This window comes from Ursus americanus, chromosome 26 (genome assembly GCF_024610735.1).
Source record: "Ursus americanus isolate L20-20 chromosome 26, mUrsAme1.1.p, whole genome shotgun sequence".
Lineage (NCBI taxonomy): Eukaryota > Metazoa > Chordata > Mammalia > Carnivora > Ursidae > Ursus > Ursus americanus.
Window position 1 is genome coordinate 14950767 of NC_142152.1, and position 19682 is coordinate 14970448.

The 19682-nt window shown below is 56.3% G+C and overlaps 1 protein-coding gene across 3 annotated transcripts in view; it reads right to left on the minus strand.

Annotated features, from left to right (window-relative positions):
* ACTN1 (actinin alpha 1) overlaps nt 1-16465 on the minus strand; it is a 92319-nt gene extending 75854 nt beyond the window's left edge. For all 3 annotated transcript variants that reach the window (XM_045807964.2, XM_045807963.2, XM_045807962.2), the window contains exon 1: nt 16103-16465. In XM_045807964.2, coding sequence (XP_045663920.1) covers nt 16103-16207 — 105 coding nt within the window. In that variant the 5' untranslated portion in view covers nt 16208-16465. The remainder of the gene's footprint in view (nt 1-16102) is intronic.
* Between the last annotated feature and the right edge of the window lie 3217 nt (nt 16466-19682).

Consider the following 19682-nt stretch of genomic DNA (forward strand, 5'->3'; position numbering starts at 1 on the left):
AGTGATGAGGTGTGGGCTCTGGCCAGGCAGCGCCGGGTTCAGAGGCTAGAACACCATTCAAGAGCTGTGTGGGTTGGGACAAATTATTTAATCTCACTGAAGCTCAACTTCTCGTGTAAAGTGGAGATGAAAATGCCCAGTATGGTTGTGAGGATTCATGGACACAAAGCACATCACGGACTTTGCACAGGGCCAGGTGTGTGGGCGTGGTAGCTGTAAATAGCAGGACCACCACCGCTAGTCCCCCCACGCGCCACCAGCCTCGACCCTTTGGCTCATTTCTCACTCCCTTCCTCACCTGCCAGAAACCAGTCCCAGGACCATCTGAGCGTATGGGCAGCCATACAAAGGACCCACCTGTCCTTCATCACCTCCAACCTGGCAGAGCACAGCTGGCGTCATGTGCGAAATCCACCTGAACTTGACCACCCACACGTGAGCCAGAACCCCAGCAGCTCCATCCCTCTGCCTTCAGAGCACAGGTCTGAGGCTGCCTGTCTGTCTGCAGGTGTTGGGAGCCCACCCACAAGCATGACCACAGAAGATGGCGTGTGTGTGCTTGAACAAACAGTCCTTACCGAAACCAGCCCCACAAGGAATGAACCCACGGCAGAGCGTCCTTGGACAAGTCAGATCACCACGATGGACCTCAGTCTCTTCATCTGAGGGGGGAGGGCCAGGTGACAGTACAGTCCCCTTCTGGCCTTGCATTCTGTGGTTTGAGTTCTTCCCACTGCTACGAGGGAAAGAAGGGCTAGAGCTGGGTTCTGGAAGTAAACAAAGTGAAGGACGAGGCCGCCTACTGACACCCGTCCCTTGGGCAGATTCCAGGCTGAAATCCTGGCTCCCTGGCACAGGCTGCCGTTTCCCCTACCTCGCACCAGTCCTGTGATGCAGCTAGCCTACACAAAAGCCGGATTATGAACACTGCACCTTGCAGTGGGCAGAGATGCTCTCCCCACCCCCGGACCACACCCGGAGCACCCGGGCTAGAAGGCCGGGCTAAGGGACACTTCACCAATCCCAAATAAGGCTGCTTACCCTCCACAGGCACCAGGCTTCCCCCATGGCCACACCCCACGCAGGCATTTCCAGAATAAGGGTGATGCAGGGCCCAAAACACAGAGCACCACTGCAGCCATCAGGGAAACTCACCTGGCCCCACCCACGCCCTCCCTAGAGGCTGGGAACAAATTCCTGAAAGCTGAGGGCATGGAAGACTTCTAAAGATAAGAGTCTCCCTGTGTGGGCAGAATAGTCGTTTCAGGGCCAGGCTGGGAAGCCCAGGAATCAACCTCAAGATCACCTTTAGAAGTGCTTGGCTCTACCGAGCAACCCCCATCAAGAGGACAGATGCACGGAATGCTGGCACTGACCCAGGCCTTGAGATCATCTCCATGTGATAATCCAGGTAAGGCATTTACAACGCTCCACTCCCACCGACCTGTAACCCAGCCCCCTCGTGTTGTAGGTAAGGCTCGACGTGGCTTGTCCAGCATCACGCAGCAGCCATGGGCCCTGGTACACCCTGCATGCCTGTTCTCCTTGTTCCCAGGGGACAGAACAGGGTCCATCCCAGCGCTCCCAAGCTCTCTGGACTGATAGGCCAAAAGAGGACGGTTTTCCACACCTACTCCTCTCCTAAATGCCACCCACCAGGGTCCCAACAGCAAGGGAGGCAGGTGGACCAAGGTCCTGCTGGACCCCACACGCTGGTGAGCGGCAGGGTCTGAAGCTTCTGTCAGGTTCCGCGCCCCAGGCTGCCGTGGCTAAAGACAGCAGGCTGCTGACGTCCATCGCTTGAGAGAACCCTCAGTGCCGGGGCTGGAAGGCGGTTTTACTTCCTTTGAGGCCCCCAAACCCACACAAGAGGATCAGAAACTCCCTAAGATTTTCTGAAGCAGGGGCCCTAGCCAAATGCAACAAGGGCAGGGAGCGGAGGGACGTGTCAGCATGGCCAGGACCTCGGGAGACGAATCCGAAGTGGGCCGATGGCCACAAGAGGAAAACACACAGCTGGACGGCCTAACAGGGAGCTGGGGGGGCAGGACAGGGGGGCACACAGGCTCCAGGCCGCCCTGCAGTCAAACACCCTGAGAGGGGGTGCAGAGCAGTGTAGCAGGCCAAGGCCATCCTAGGCTCGGATCCCATCTCAAGCTGAGGCTTCCCTGGTCTCTGGCTTCCTCCAGACTCCAGGGCACACCTCTGAGGCTGGGGAGCCAGCCCGGGCTCTGCTCTGGGACCTAGATTCAGCCCCATCCGTGCTGTGGCCCTTGGTGCCTTGGACCGTGGCCACCCAACATTCTGCCAGACATCTGCTGGATGTGGCCGTCACACCCCCTGCAAAGGCCCCACTGCCACCGCTCAGCACATGTAGTGTTCGGTGAGCACCTACTTGCGCCAGCAGGAGGCTCCTGAGGACTCACCCCGCTCAGGGAGCAGGAGCACCTCTCCCTCCCCAGGCCCAGGCCACCCAAACTTTCGCTTATTGTGGGGGGCGGGGGAGGGGGCAGGACGTAGTAAATAATCAGCAAAGTCACCATCTCCGTCAAGACCTCTTCAGCCCTGCCTGTGTCTATCTCCTTTGCTCATAACTCTGAAGTGCCTGCTCACTTGCTCAACATGCAAATTTTCAGGCCCCACCCCAGACCCACATGCACCCTGAAGATGGCGTCCAACATTTGTACCTTAACAAGCCTTCTGGGTGATTCTGATGCCCGGTCACGTTTGAGAACCACCCTTCCAGGTTTCAAGGCTCTGGGACAAGGTGGTATAAGTGTGTCTGGATCACAGTGGCATAGCCTCCAGGAGGCCCAGATGACAAACCCCCTACTAGGGGGGCTCCTGAGACCACCCAGACCCACCTCCCGTCATCCAAGGAGCCCCAAGTCATTCATAGATCAGTGACATCCCCTGAGAACCCTCCGAATGTCCTCAGAGCCAAGAGTTTCACAATGCCCAAAGCGAGGATGACGAGGGCTGCCAAGAGGCTGCTGACACGCCTGTCCTTTCCAGCTCCCTCCTGCCCATCCTCTACCCAGGCGCTAAGTGAGCGAGGCAAGCGCTGAGTGGCCGAGAGCCAGCAGAGAAGGAAGAAAAGGCCAGAGCCAGGAAACCAGGCCGGGGCAGGGAGACATAACTGGAATCCCACCGGCTGCCCCTGGGGCCCAGCCAAGAAGGGCTCAGCTGTGCCTCCCCACCTCGGCCTCTTCCAAAACTCTACGTGCAGAGAACGACTAACTTCCCAATGTTGCAAGATGCCACTGTGAGACATAAAATGCAAACTCATTTAGAAGCATTCCCAAATCCACAGCAGCTTTCTGTCATTACATATTTGCTTCATCAAGAAGCAATAAAAGCACAACTGCTACTCTGGGAGGAGAAAAACCGGCAAAGCAGTGAGTCCCTAAGAAGCTGACTCTCAGAGGCCCTGGGGAAAGGAGGGCAGCGGGCAAGGGTGCGGTGCCCCCCAGGAAATCGGAGCCAGGTGCCCAAACACGTGTGGGAGGAAAGAAAAGAAGAAACTGAGGCTGGCTGCTCCTGCCCTCCCTCCTCAAACACCAGGGAGTCTTTGAACCCTGGCGGGGGGTGGGGGGCGCAGTAGCAGGTGTAACACAGACAGCAACCCTCAGAGGCAGGAAACCCAGCTTCTGGTCTCGCCTCCACCTGTAAGCCCCTGTGCAACCTGGACAAGTCCCTCAAGTCCTTCAGCCCCTCCGGGCCTCAGCCGCGGTCTCATCTGTGAAACGGGGTTAGGGGGTGGGCCAGGCCAACCTCGACAGCTCCAGGGCACAGGAAAGGTGGGAGCAGAAAGGACAGCGTGCATGCACGGTGCTGTCTTGGCTGTGACACCATTTAAAATACAGACGACAACGCAGACAGGACTGCATAATACAACATACGCTGAGGACAGAAAGCACCGAACACCAGACAGCTGTTAACTTCCAGGGAGGACAGGAACAGCACGGGGGGGGGGGGCAGGCACACCAGCACCTCACCTTCACTGGCCTCCAGAGCAGAAAACCTAAACTACCACATGGAACCGCCTGAGCCTTTGCAGGCCTTTCTGAATTTCCTTACTTCCAGCTAAGTCATCTCAAAGGGTGCTGTAAAGACTAAATGAGGGGCGCCTGGGTGGCTCCGTCAGTTAAGCGTCTGCCTTCAGCTCAGGTCATGGTCCCAGGGTCCTGGGATCAAGCCCTGCATCAGGCTCCCTGCTCAGCAGGGAACCTGCTTCTCCCTCTTCCTCTCCCCCTGCCACTCCCCCTGCTTGTGTGCCCTTTCTCTCAAATAAATAAAATCTTAAAAAAAAAAAAAAAAAAAAAGACTAAATGAATGAATAGCCGGGAAACCCTTGACCGTGCCTGGCCCACAGCACCCTACCAGGCTGGTGCACCGAAGCGGGGGGGGGGGGGGGGGTGGGGGGGGTGGGCGGATGCTCAGCTCCACATTCCCAGACACCTTCCCTGGGCCTGGGCCTACACCGGGCCTTCGGAACCAGCAGCTCCCGTGGAAAGGGGATCAGGGGCACGTCCCCGAGCCTGGCACCCCTGCACCCCACTGTGGCCTTTACCATGACAGGAGTTCCAGCCAGGCCCACTGAGCTGAGACCCCAGTGCAGCATTCCTGAATTTTTTTTAGTTAGTTACGCACAGTGAACCTCTAAATTAACTACTGTTTAACTTAAACAAACAAAACAGCGGCTTTCACAGAGACTCACTCACATTTGGGGAAACATCTAAATTAAAAAGAGGCCTCAGGGTTTCATGCATGCAAAGATACCTCCGAACAGTCCCAGCCGGGATCCAGGATAAAGGGCAGGAAACCAGGGGTCTGGCCCCGCTTCCCTTGCTCCGGGAACGCAGGATTCACGAGCCGCCTCCTCCATCTCCCGGCTCCCAGAGCCAAGTCTGGAAAAGTACTTCGGGTTCCTGGAAAGAAAGGCCTTTCCGAAATATCGGGAACTCCACTGGAAAGTGCCATTCATCATATATTATCTGGAGGATGTCTGCGGTGTTTGAAAGGGAGCCACTCCTCTGCTGAAGTCAAGACCGTGGCCAAAATCAACACAGGGGCTTCTGAGCGCCAGAGAGACACACACGTGTGCCTGCACTCACACGTGTGCACGGCCTGCACGCTCACAGACCGCGACAGACACGGAGGTCAGGACCACAGCACCTCTGCTAAAGCTGATGCCCGCCCCCTGCAGACCCCACGCTGGTGGGCGGTGGGGATCCCATTTCCTGGTGTTGGGACTGAGGAGAATCGAAAGCCCCACTTCTCTCCATCCCCAAACCACAGACTGTGACGGTGGACAGTCCCCCATTGGACGTAACCAGAGAAGATAGTCTGACTGTAACGAGCCCCCAGCCACCCACGTGCAGGGCTTGCGGCCTGTCCTCCAAGATGGAAAGCCAAGTTCCACTCAGAGACCTGCGTGAAGGAGGCCACCCACCTCGACGTAGCCACCCCTCCTGTCTTCTCACCTACAGAGGATTTGAAAATAGAGCTCAGCACCCCTCCATTCTGTTCCCATCCGTTTATATCAGCTTTACAGATGGCTTTTAAAAATAAATCTTCAGGCCCATAAAAATGCTCCCTTGCGAGCCCTGGCCTGGCCTGTGTCTGCGCTCTGAACGGGCCCACGGTACCAAGCAGCAGGCAACAGGAAAAGCAAGGCAGAGAGAAGGCGACTTGTCACAGGCTCCCTTCCCCCACCGACCGCTCTTCCCCCAGCTGAACCACTTGGGGCCTCGGATTTACACCCTGAGTGGAAAGGTTCAAAACTGGGGGTCAGGCAGGGCACTGTCCTCCCCCCAGTGCTGGCCTGCAGCGCTTAAAAGCCTGAACTGACTCCCACCTAAGCCCCCCAACTTTCCCTCACCAACTTTCTTAACGGTCTCACAGCTTAACAGAGAACCTCCAGCTTTGGGTTTCTTTTAAAACCAAAATAAACAGTGAGCCTCAGCTACCAGGTTCAAAGCCTGTTCCCCAGGTGACCAAACAAAGGGAAAGACGAGCAGGTGAGGCTGAGCGACCCAGAACAAGAGAGGAGGACAGGGTTGAGTCCTAAAGCGGGAAAGCCAGTTCCCAAAAGCTGGGGTCAGCTCTACAGAGGCCACCAAGGACACGGGGGCCCTTCAGGCTCAGGGGACCTGAGTCTGTTCCTGTCAGTGACTCCTACTCAAAAGTGTGGAGAAATACAATTAGAATGCCCTCCTACCTTTTCAACCAAGAAAAGTCACTTTGGGTTGGCCCTGCTCCCCTGGCTTAGCCCCTCGGACCCTTCAGTCAAAGATCTGAATTCAAAACCAACTCTACCCCATTCAAGTTGAAAGAGACCCTGGTAAAGTCACTTAACTTTTCTGAGCCTTACTTGCCCTGTCTATAAAAAGGGAATAAGACCTCACAAGTTTGCTCATCATGATTAATGAAGAGAAAACCATGTGTGAAAGCATAAATGTTAAAAATCATGACTCAAGGGGCACCTGGCTGGTTCAGTCACTACAGCATCAACTCTTGATCTCGGGGTCATGAGTTCGAGCCCCACATTGAGGATAGAGTTTACTTTAAAAAAAAAAAAACCCACAAATCCTGGGGCGCCTGGGTGGCTCAGTCAATTAAGCATCTGACTCTTGGTTGCGCTCAGGCTGCAATGTCAGGGTCATGAGATCAAGCCCCGAGTCTGGCTCCATACTCAACGGGGAGTCTGCTTGAGATTCTCTCTCCCTCTCTCTCTGTCTCTAAAATAAATAAATCTTTTTAAAACAAAACCCATGGATCCTATAATGAGTACTTGATTATAAACCATCTTTAGTTGTTCCTTATGATTTCACTTATATAAGCCTTGTCTACAGAACAGCAAAAGGTTTGTCCCTACCCCTGCTTAAGAGTCGAATTCTGAGGTCAATCTGCCTGGGCTCCTTCATAACCAGCTTACCAGCTGGTTGATCCTGGGCAAGATACTTAACCTCTCTGAGCCTCAGTTTCCCTATCTGCAACAAGGAAAATAACAGGGCCTTCCTCAAAGGGTTGACAGATTTAGGTAATCCAAACCACACAACCCTCAAATAGTGTGAACCATCAGTCATTTTACTTATTTGAGGAACCAAGACGTTCTTAATAAATACTGGCTGGTTGGTATAAAGCAGAAAACGCTCCTTTTCAGCCTCCCCTCTCTCATCTTCTCTTCCCTCCCCAGGAGGTGGACAGTGTTTACATCACCTCCCAGATCTTGGGCTTGGGAAATGCTTTAAACCAAAAGGTTCCCCTTAAGGACTAAGGACATCAGCACCTTCCTTCCCAGGGGCTCCTCGCTCTGCAGCTGTCGAGCATGCTACTTTCTATCTCCCGGCCTGGGATTTTCATCTGTCAGGAGTAATCATCCCACGTCCCTTCCAAGGCTGCCACAGATGCTAAATGGGGCCACCGACAGAACATGTCTAATGTGCAAGAGGGGTTCCTCTGTATCCCCCAACCCCAGGCCTGGAGAGGACCCCACAACCTCTCAATGAAGAGCAGACCCCAGCCCCAAAGTAGCTTGCTACAGCCCAGGACCAAGCAGGCAGTTTCCAGGGTAACAGCATCCTCTGCATCTACTCCCGATTTCCATCCCCGGCTGCTTTTGATTCTCTTCCCGCCTCTGTAGTGGGCTAAGTCACCTCTTCCCACTATTGCTAGGCAACCCTGAGAGCAGAGCAGCTGCCTCCTGGGGGAGGACCCCGGCCCCCCTCCCCTTCCCAGGACTCAGGCCCTGGGGAAAGCTGCCCCCATTGGACACTCCCACCCCACCCCATTAACCCCGGGGATGGCGAAGGTGAGAAGCACTCCCAGACCAACAGGGTTTAGGGGTGCAGGTGCGGTGGGACTCGACCTCGGGGAAATGAGGAGAGCCACCCCCTCCTTCCCCGCCCCAGCCTTCTACTTGCCTGTGCTTATGTGTGATCTATTCTTAAGCAGTTTCCAAGCACAGGGTCAATCAAGCTTTTTATGAAAGATGCCCCTCTTGATTATCTTCCTCTTCTGCGGCTCTCCCGCTCACTCACCATGAACCTGGATCCCTGACCTTAGAGTAAACAGCGAGCAAGAGAGAACAGATAGACACAAATGAGGAAGAGGGGCAAGGAGGCAGAGAGCATGAGAAACTCTGCGAGCTGCTGAGCTCCGGAGGTGGGAGGACAGGCAATTGTCATTTTCTTCTCTGTATGACTTAGCATGTTCTCAGGTTTTTTAAATTAAGATAGAAGGATACCATAAAAGTCACCCGGGTTTTAGAACATTTATACATATAGAGTATATTTACATATATTTAGACTATATTTACATATATTTAGTGTATACATATTTTGAGCAAGTTCTAGTATATTTAGTACATAGTTTTTAGTGTCTTCACAAGGTTGTGCCACCATCACCACTGTCTAATTCCAGAATGTTTTCATCCCTGGGTTTTGTTTCATATATGTTTGCCTCTGGTCAAACGTCCCTAGATAACACAAGCATTTCTTCTGTAAGCTGCGAAGTGGTGAGGAGGCAAACAGCAGAGCCACACTGCCCGGCCTCGGGTCCAGGCGACCCCGTACCGGCTGTGTGATCTTGGGAATCCGCAGCTGCTCTGAGCCCGCTCTGTCATCTGTGAAATGGGGATAAAGTGCCCGCCTCACAGGACGGGATGTGCTAATGCAACACACAGTCCCCAACACAGTGCCTGATACTTAGCCTGTGCCCAGAAGGGGGGGAGCCGCTATGACTATGACGAGACAAAGAATTTTTTTTAAGTACAGCTCTGCTCCCGGCTCTGGTCTGGGAAGATGACTGTGCCCAGGCTGTTGGGGACTGCCACCATTTTTTGCTGATTTGTCTGGGAGGGCTGAATGGGGCACACGGATGGGGCAGGTTGGGGTCATGAGTGTTGCCCATGGGGCTTTGGGGCCGACGCATCACTATACCAGACTCGAGGTGCCCAATGTGTTGGGAACCTGCCAGATAATCCCCAGCCAGGACACGGGAACAGGGGCTAGGGCAAGCAAGGCAGAGAAGAGAGCCCCTGACCAGCCCTCTCTGTAAGAATGTACCCCTACCCACTGAGAAGGAAGGCTTCTGGGAGCTTGGACTTGATGCCTAGCTTGGGTAACCAGGTGAGAAATCTTGATGTGTTAAGAGGAAGGTGGGGACGCCTGGCTGGTTCAGTCAGTGGAGCATGTGACTCTTGATCTCGGGGTTGTGAGTTCAAGCCCCATGTTGGGTATAGAGATTACCTAAAAATAAAATCTGTTAAAAAAAAAAAAAAAAAAAAAAGAGGAAGGTGGGCTCCAGGCTGGCTCTGAGCCCTGATTTGCTGGGTCTCCTGCCCCTACCACTCCCAAGGCCCCTTGCCTCCAGCAGGACACTGGTGCCTCAGTAGGGAGACAACCCTGGGCCTGAATCAGGAGTCTGAGCGGGCTGACCAGTGTGGCCAGGACGAAGGAACCAGGCTAAGGGGTTTCCTCTGCCTAAGGCTTCTCAGCCACGACCTCTCTGGGGAGTTGCAGACTAACCCGTCCAAACCAGCTGGTGGGCTCTGGAACCTCTCCCATGTCGTTGGCAAGTTACCGAGCCCAGCTCCCCAGGCCCTTGCAGAGATGAGATGTGTCCCCCCCCCCCCCCCCCGCCGAGCATACTCAGAGGGGAGAGAAGCAGGGCTGGTGGGGAAGGTGCCCTGAGACCACAGCCCACTGGCTCCACACCCCGTCCTAGGAAAAGCTTGGGTGGGTTACACACGGGGGCAGATCAGGTGGGGTTAACGTGCTGGGATGGTTCCCACAACACCTGCACAGCTGTGGGAACCATACCCCCACCTGTGAGCTATACAAACAGCCTGGCCTCTCAGAAAGGTGAGAGGTCGGCTCTGTGGGAGGGACAGTGAGGAGAACAATGGGAGCGGGTGTTGCCCGGCCTGCAGCCGCTTACACGTGGTTGCCCTCTGGTCTGCCCTCCCACATTTCTCCTGGCTCCCTCCTGCCCTGCCCTCCTCCGTACACACACACAGCCCAGCTGCCAGGGAAGGGGGAGGCTTCCAGGAGAATCTTCAAACGCCGCCTATCCTTCAAGATGCAGCTCAAATGCCAGCAGCTCTTCAGCCTCTCCACCAACGCAGGCAGGGAGCAGTGCTCGCTCCCGCCTGGCAGCAGCCACCACCACGCCTCTGGCCATTTTGGCGCTGCCTGGCGTGATGTTCTTTCTGCTTCCCTCTCCACCTAAACCATGATGGCACGACCCCAGATGGGTGGAGCGTCAGATACCTGACAGGGATTCAACCAGTGCTCACTGATGGACTCCGCCGGGAGAAACTGTTGGTGCTCTTACACTCAAAAGGGACTACAATAGTGGAACAGAGACACCGGCTCTTCTCTAGAGACACACAGCAGCTGATCTCAGGTCTCAGGCTTGGAACGCCCACGCTGGTTCCAAGAACCACAGGAGGCACCGGGTCTTGTGTGACAAGTCCTCAAGCCAGGCTTACAGTTTGTGGCCCCTGGCCAGGCGCCCAGCTCCGGGCCTGCCTGGAGGAGGAGAGGGGAGGCCCAAATCCCAACCACCAACAATGAACTACAGGATGCCCATTTGGTTTGACCTCCTCACCCTTAGAACCGCCTGCAAGCAAGGGCCCAGGGGTCCAGGGCTCCCCCCAGCCGCACCCCTACTGTGGTGAGCACAGCCTTGGTAATCCTCCTCGAGCAGACAGCTTCAGGAAACCACTTTCCTCCTTTTCCTTTGGTGACCACAGACCTTGCAGGAGCCTGCGGGCCTATCTCTCCTACAAGCCCAACTCCAGGGACCAACAGCCCCTCAAGATCTCATCATTCCTCAAAACTGGACAATCTGCTTCTAGTGGGCTCCGGGCCTTCTCGCATCTGTCCTGGGGAAGCCTAGGTGGCAGCCAGAGGCAGCCCCGATGCTGTGGGCCCCCGTCCAGCTCTCTTTCAGGCTTTGTTGATCAGCTTGCCAAACCGTGGGGCACGTGTTCTCAGAGCACCCACGTGAGACAGGTTTGGGAGAGGATGCGGCTGTGACCGGTCCGAGAGCAGAGCAGGGCTGGGAGGCACGGGCAGGGCCTCAAGAATGCCCTCAGCTACGTGACAGTGGGGCCTGAAGACACTCCGGGCTGTATCCGCTAGAGGAATTTCATACTCTGAGGTCATTTTACCTGCACTGGAACAGACTGACAAAGTGAGCACTTCACATCCATCTCTTCATCCTGGAGACCCAGCAGGTACGTAAAGGTGGGCAAGGGAGTCCACAGCACTCTACAGTGACAGGACTGAGCAATCAGAAAGGTCAAGTGACATGGAATGAGCCCGAGTTCACTTCAGGGCCCAAGGTCAAGGAGAACACAACTTCGCGCGATACTCAGAGCCAACTAGATGGGTCTATATACCCCTTCTCTCCAAGAATATACGGTAAAGGCCACACCAACTCTGGCTCCTCAAAGAGCTGACGTGTTTCTGAGCACTCCCTGTTAGGCGCTCTGCTAAATTCCCTCCACACATTGCTTGGTTTAAACCTCCACTCAACTCTATCAGGCAGGAATGATTAATTTCCTCATTTCCCCACTGGTATCGTCAGGCACAGAGCAGGTAGGTGACTCACTGAAGATCACACAGGAAGTCCACAGAGGGGCCAAGATTTGAACCCAGTGTGCCCAGAGCACGTCTCTCTGCAGAGGCTAGAGCCAGGATACAGCCCCAGGATGGGCTGGGTTGTCCGGAATGTCAAGTATTCCATCCCTATCTCCACCTCCCATCCCGGAGTTCGGAGCCAGGCGTGATGCTATGTTTCTTGACACCTTGTCCCGTACTAGGCACCGGGGATTCAGCAGAGAACAGAATAGGCTGGGCCCTGCGCCCACAGCCATGGGCACAGGGTGAAGCAGGCCGGAGTGCAGAACAGTGAGGGGCAGGAGGACTGAAATGAGAGTCAGTTCTCTCCTCCTGCATGTTTTACTTCCACCAGGCATCACTCTGGTTTTTGCAGCCCTAACCTTCAAGGCAGACGGATGTCCTGTTCCTCCCCAGGTAAACCCCTCCATAGCGGGCCTCCCCCTTGACCGGTGGCCTTGGCTAGCTCCTGCAATGGTCCTGCAGTCCAGCAGGGAGTGTAAACAAGAGGGCCCATCTTCCTGACGCCTGGCATGATGTGGGTGCAGGCTCGGGACCTGGGCCTACTGACAACCACCTTCATTCACCTGCCATGTGAACGCCTATTTCAACACCATTAGCTCAGCAAATATTGACTAAGCTCCTATATGTTAAAAAAAAAAAAAAAAAAGAGGGCTGGCACCTGTGGGAATACCCATTAAACTCGAGCCTATGGGATTCAAGAGGGAAGAGGGAATAAAATTTAACAGCTGAAAGCTGCCATTTTACAAATCTTCGTCAACCCAGCAGGTGGGGGTATTAGCTCCTTTTTATAAATAAGGAATTGAAGGCTGAGAGGTTAAAGTGACTTGCCCAAGGTCACAAGCCTGCAAGTGTAGAGCCAGGGTGCTAGTCAGAGCCCATGCTCTCTCCAGCTGGCCTGGTGTCCGGGGACACACACGGGAGGGTGTGCAGAGATGCCCGTGAGGGAATAAACCGGGTGGGGGGGGGGGCTCCCGTCATCCTGCAAAGATGGGCATTCAGACCTGCTCCCTTCAAAAAGGCGGCTTGAGAGCTCAGCCTCGCAGGCCAGCAAACTCCCAAAGAACTCCCAAAGCCGCTGCATTTTGTGTCCGGAGGCAGGGGGTCCAGCCCCGTGAACTCCGCATGGAAGCATTCTTTGAAGACAGGACAAGCCACAGCCCACAGATGCGGGTTTCTTGAGTCATGCCTCCTGCCTGCACGGACTTCTACCTGCAGCTGCCTACGCCTAACCCGTCCCCAGGGAAGTACTTCCTACCACATCATTTCATCCGTGGCCTGTCGGAACCCGGAGGGATCGGCAGGGCAGGGCAGGACAGGAATGCAGCCCGTTTACAGAGGAGGAAACGGATGGGAAGCACCTGTCTCTAGCATTCAGGGCTCCAGCCCCAGCCCTTGGAACTGGGCCGGCCAGAGTCAGCGCTCAAAAAGCATCTGTTGAATACTCTCATAAAAGCTCAGAGAAATGAAATGGACTTGCCCGAAGTCTCTCAAACTGTGACTGCACCACAGCTAAAAACAGGGCCTTCTGCCTCCCACCCAGAGGCCCTTGTGTCCCACTGCACTGTGTCCTCCCACCACCCCCCAACCACCCACAGACACTCAGCCTCCTGCATCGGAATGGCCAGCCCCCTCTGTCCACTAGTCTGCTCTGATCACCCTCAGCCCTCACCTCCCACGCTCAGCAGAGAGGCTGCCAAAAGCAACACCCAGGTTGGGGCGTCAGGGGTAGCACAGTCGGGGAAGCGTCCCACTCTTGGTTTGGGCTCAGGTCGTGAGCTCAGTGTCATGAGATCGGGCCCCTGTCGGGCTCGGTGCTCAGCACGGAGTCAGCTTGAGATGCTCTCTTCCTCGACCTCTGCCCCTCCCGCTTGCGCACGCTCTTTCAAATAAATAACTCTTTAAAAAAGAAGTTACTTTAGGTCTGATCTCCCACGTAACACCACTTCCTTATATCCCCACCACCCCACTGAGAACTCGGTGAAATTTTCAGACAAGAAAACAGGCCCATGCAAGGCAACGGAATGAATGGCAGGAAAAACAAAACAAACAAACAAAAAACAACCCTTGGATTTTCAAAGTCAGGCCCCGAGCTTGCGCCATGCCCCCACCCCCTCCATCAACCCCACCAAAGCACAGGTTGGCTCCCCTTGGTCCAGAGATCCTGACAGCCTCTGGATGCCAAGCCCAACTTTCGTGCCTTCCTTACCACCCAGGGACAAGTGAGGGGAACCTTCCTGCCCCTAACATGGCTGCATTCCAGCCCTCCCCCTGCACCATTTGGAACTCTGGACCTGTTACTTCTTCCTCTGCCCCTCATTTCCTCAAGGTCTAGTGTGCCAGGTTCACATCCACCAGTGCCGGTTCCCGCACGCTGAGTTTACCCCCTAGACCACCAGATTTCCCAGACGACCCTGCTCCCACCTGGCTACGCAGAGGCCCGGGACACACCCACCGCCACCCACGGCAGAGTTTTATGAGTCTACATACGTATATATACACACAGAGAAAGAGACAGAGACAATATAATTTTTGTCCCCAACTATATTTAATATATTCATTCATTCGTTTGATAACAGAATACTATATGCAGGTCCAGTGACCCACACTGAGGAGAAGAGATTTCTGCCCTCCCCGGAACTTCATCCCACAGTCCTGTCACTCCTGCCCCAACCAGGCATATAGTAGGTGCTCCGTGTCTCCTCTGCTCCCCATGGAAGATCCCAAGACATCCACCGCCCTAATCCCATCCCCTCCTATCCAATTTAAAATCTAGTCTCAAGAAGGCCTCACCCTGAATTTAAAAAAGCACCCCCCCCTTGACCCCTTGATAATCTCCAAATTACCCACTCCATTCTCAGCTCCACCAACAGCCTAATTGTCCCAGGAAATAAGCCTGGTGAGTGAGGGACTGTCACAGCCTCTCCCCCAGATCCCCCCCAGGGGGGTGGGCAACAGGAAGTGGGGGAGGGATGTTTAAGGAACTGTCACACTGCAAGTAAGTCAGCTCCAAGCCATAGGGCCGGGTCCAGCAGAAGCCCGGGCCTGGGTCTCAGGTCGCTGGGCTTTGAGGAAGCCCTTTGTGCGTGTGTTTTAAATTACCTCTGCTTGTCTGATGAAGTGAGTAAAAGGGCGCCGATTCAGGGCTTAGGATTCCTGAGTGAGCTAATACAGGATGCCTTTGGCTGAAAAAAAACTTCAGTCGGCTCCCTAAACTCCCCCCCTTTTAAGTTTAAAAAAGGGAATGAATGTTACCATTTTTGGACATGAGCGTTCTCCCTCAAGCCCAGCCCTAACCGCACTATCCAAAGGGACGCGCCATCCTGTCCCCCCCATTCCCAGATCAGCGGGGGGTGGGGGGGGGGAGATGAAATGAGGAGGGACCGGATGGGAGCGGACAGCGGCGGGGGGGGGGGGGAGGGTGTTCAGGGTACGTGGCCGCCTGGGGCAAGAGCTCACAGCGCAGGCAGGAAGCAGAGGCAGGGTTGGGGCGCCCTCCCCTCCCTCCCCACAAGAGTGGTTTCTGACCTCTTCCTGCCACCGGCCACTATGCCCCGGTCCCACCGCCAGCTCCGAGCCAGACCCGGTGGCGGGGTGCGCACCCGGCACACCTCGTCTGGGACGCCTGGGGACGGTGGCTAAGCAGGGATTCCCCAATGACTGACCCAAATATCCCAGTAAACAACCTCTTGTCCTGGAGCCCTTCAACTCAGATCAAGTTGCCCAAATTCTCCTTCTCCCAGGAATAAGCGGGTGTCGGAGGGGCAGGACGCAGACGCAAACCCATCTCCGCCCGCAGCTGAGTTAAGCAATAAAACGGTTTGCCGTCCTGACCCCGCCCCCACAGGGCCGGCTGGGGAACCGGCTCTAGCCCCACTCCAGCAAGTCCACCTCCAGGCAGACCCGAAGGTGGCTGCCAATCCCCGCAGTGTCCGCTTTCCCCCCGGCCTGCGGGTTGGGGTTGGAAGGTGCAGGATCCCTCACTGCTCGCCCCCCGCAGGTACCAAGCCCAGGGCGGCCCAGGAAGCGCGCTGCCACCGCCATATGGAGAGGCGGCCAGGGGGCGGGGAAGGGAAGGGAAAATCGATCCGGAGCAAGCAGCTACCGCGCCAGCGGCTCAGCCCGAGCCTTCCAAGCACCGTCTCCCACCCCCTGCCCACGCGGGGACCGTGCGGCTGAGGCCGGGTGGCCTGAATCGCGGACCCCAAGGCGACCTGCCCGCCAGCGGCCCCACCTCCCCGCGCTCGGGCTCGGCGTTCGCGGGCTCTGGGAAAGGGGCTCTCCCCCTTCCGCCCGCGCCTGTAACCCAACACCCCACCTCGCAGCGGCCACGCATCCCCCGCCCCCGCTCGTGCGAGCCTGGAGCCCGTTCGGAGCCGGGAGCTGGGAGCGCGGCGGGCGGAGCTGCTCCGGCAGGGGGGCTGCGGCGGGCTGGGGAGGCTGCTGACCTTTCTCTGCTGCTTCTCCCATGCCGGGTCCAGGAGCAGGTCCCGATCCCAGTCCTCTTCCGGCTGCATGTAGTCGTTGGTTTGCTGGGAATCATAATGGTCCATGATGGTGCGCGCGTGCTACGAGCTGGATTTCTTCCTCCACCTTCTCTCCCGGCGGCGGCGGCTGCTGCTGCTCCTGCCCCGGCGTGGGGAGGGAGTCGGGCTGGGCTGGGCTGGGCTAGCGGGGCCGGGCTTGCTCCCCTGCGCCCGGTTCCGCCGCGGCACTGCTCGCGATAGCTGCTGCTGGAGGTGGCGGCGGCTGGAGCTCGCGGACTGCCTGCCTGGAACCTAATCTCCACGCACAGTGAGCGAGGCGGACACACTCGCGCTGCGGGAGCCGAGGCGGGCGGGGGCGGGGGGAAGGGGCAGAGCCCTCCCGAGGTTCTCCATTGGCCAGGCCGAGTTGCCCAAACTTCCCCCCATCGCCTTTCATTGGGAATTCCTGGCATCCGTCAGCCGGGCCGCGGCGCATATAGGTGGACTGGGCGGCCCCCTCCCGGCGCGCACGCCCCCGCCCACTCCCCGGGTTCCCACTCCCCCGCCGCTCATGTGACACCAGCTTAAGCTGAACGGGACCGAAGCCGGGGGACGCCTCCCCGAGCCCTGGGACCGAGCGGCAGCGCGCCCCGGAGCCTCAGTCGCCGCCGGGGACTGGACACCCTTCCCGCCCGCGGGAAGGCGGCGAACTCGGGCGCGCCGGCCTGACTGCGCCCCCCACGCGCTCCAAACCCCAGGGGGCCAGGGGCTGGAGAAGGGACGCAAGCAAACCCGGAAAGCATTTCATTTCTCCTTCGTAGGGTCCGGAGAAGTCAGCACCCAACGAAAGGGGGCAGGGAATGCCGGAATGGAAAGGAATTTCCTGGGAATTTCCTGACTCCATCCCTCCCGCCCCCGCCCGGCCCCGCCCGTCGCAGCCCAGCCGACCCCTGCCTTCTGAGAGCCCGGTGTCTGGCAGGCGAGCGGCGTTCGGGGGCCACAGAGCTTTCCCGCCTCGCCACAGGGTCCTTTCTGGCCCGACCTCCGACTCAGGGGACCGCTCTGCCTAAGGGCTTCCCGCAGGCGCCTACGTCGCCCGGCTTCCCGGGATCCCCTGCAGGTCCCCGCAGGCGGGCAGGCGGGATCTACCCTGTTACAAGCGCCAGCAGCACCCTGAAAACTGGAAGGGAGAGCCCTGAGTGGTCTACCTACTCCACGCCCCACCCCCAGCACACACGCCTGACAGATGGGTAAACTGAGGCTCAAAGAGTTGAGTTGGAAAAGGGATGTAGCAGGTTTTCAGGACTCCAAGGCCGACCCTGTAACCTCAGGCCTGACAAACAAAGCCTGATTGTTACTGGAGGAGGAAGGAGGGCAAGATTGGCCAAACACCTCTGACTTCTAGGTGCCTGCCTGGGCTTCTTTCCCTAGGCCTAGTAAGGAGAGTGGAAATACACTGCCCAGCTGTGACAGATACCGGGAAGAGACAGGCCTGACCTCCTGGTGGGCTCCTCTAGGGGACTGTACTAAAGAACAGCCCTCCGACAGGTCGTGCACCCAGGAGTGCTTTTATATTTGTGCCCCGAAGGTTGGTGAGCCAACTGCAGAAACTCCAGCTTGTCAACCCGGAGGCAGGTGAAGGAGTGAGAAAAAGAGTGCATTGCCAGGAAGGGCCACCGATGTATAAGGTGAAGAAAGAGCCCCTGACTCTCTCGAGCGGATGCTGTTGTAAGCAGATATCTGGTGTCGCTCCCTGCATCATTAGTCAACCTCACATTGATGCAAGTGCTACCGTCAGTGCCCTGCGCGCCACAAGCCCCTGGCTGAGGAAGCACTGCCTCTGAGCCAGAGAGAGCAGATTTATGGACTATTTTATAACCATTTCTAAACTATGGCTCTAAATCTAACATAGAGGGTAATACGGTGCCGTGGCCATTCGTTCACTCAATAAATACTTGCTGCGCCCCGTCTGCCTGTCAGGGGACGTGCTAGATGTTATGTATACAGAGATGAAAAGACACAATTCCTTCCCCATGCAGCCCGGCAGAGACCGATGCGGAAACAAAAATATAGCGCAAGGGGACAGCTCTGGCGGGGAGCGCTCTGACCACTGAGCCCAGCCGCAGAGAGGAGGCTCCAGGTATAACTTTTTGGAGTAGGTGAAATTCAAGTGAGCCTTGAAAACAAGAGTCAGCCAGATGCAGAGTGTGGGAGGCTGTTCCAGGCAGAAGGATCAGTGTAAGTACATGGGGGCAGGAAACTGCCTGGTATAAAAGGAATGCCTCACATTTCAGCGTGGCTGGACTAGAAATTCAAGGCCAGGAGGGGCAAGAGATAGGGCCGTGGAGGTGGGCAGCAGCCAGACCACAAAGGCCTGGTGCGCCATGGGAAGTGTGGATCTGAGGGGACCCAGGCTGTGCAGAAGCTGAGAGCCAGGTGCAGAGCAGTCGCGATAATCCAGGTAGGAATGGTGTCTTGGTCCATCTGGGCCCCCAGCACACAGTACTGTCGGTTGGGTGGCTGACTTCTCACAGTTCTGGAGGCTGGGAAGTCCAAGGTTAGATTCGGTGTGGTGAGAGCCCTGCGGCCCAGTTGCTAGAAGCCGTCTTCTGCGTCCTCACATGGTGCAAGGGGCTCTGCCCTCATGACCTCCTCACCCTCCTAATACCATCACGCTGGGGGTTAGGCCTGCAACATAGGAATTTTTGCGGAACATGAACGTTCAGTCTATCGCAAACAGAGAAGAGTGGTTAGACGAGAAACAGAATACAAAACTGAGAGGCCTCAGAGTTTCAGTGTAGGACAAGGAGGAGTCATTGCTCCTCTCGCCCAATGCCCGCCCATATGGGACAGACCATGCACTTCAACTATATGATTTAGGGAAGCCCTACCTATGCGATGAGAACCGTCTCCACCTTACAGAGAAAACCGGCTAAGGCTCGGGGAGGTGGCTAACTAGTGCACGGCTGCACGGGATATGTGAGTCCTAAACCCATGCTTTGGACCCAGTGTTTCTCCACCCCGGGATAGTTTGACACCCTCTCCCCCAGGGGATATTTGGCAATGACTGGAGACATATTTTAGTTGTCACAACTGGTGGGTCACTACTGGCATGCAGTTGAGAGAGGCCAGAGAGGCCCACAGCTGCGAGTGGGAGGGACAGTCTCCCCACAGCAAAGAATGATCCAGCCCAAGAGAGCACCACCACCAGCGTTGAGAACGTCTGCCTTCACTGTTGGTTTCTAGTCGGGATCATCTGGTGAATGGCGGCAGTACAGCCAATTGAGATAAAGAGTTTCAGATTTGGGAGTAGAATCCTGGATTGAGTTTGAACACATCGAACTTGAAGTGCTCTGAGAATGTTCAGACTCGGTTGTCCAGCCATCAGTTGACCTCATGGCCCTGAACTCAGGGGAAACAGGTCTGGGAGTCAACAGTATACAGATGGTATTGACAACCATGAGACCACCCATGAAGGATGCCTAAGTGGGGCTGGGAAGGGGACCAAGGGTGGGACCTGGAGAAGCAGCACTTAGAAGGGAGTGTAAAGAACGAGATCCTC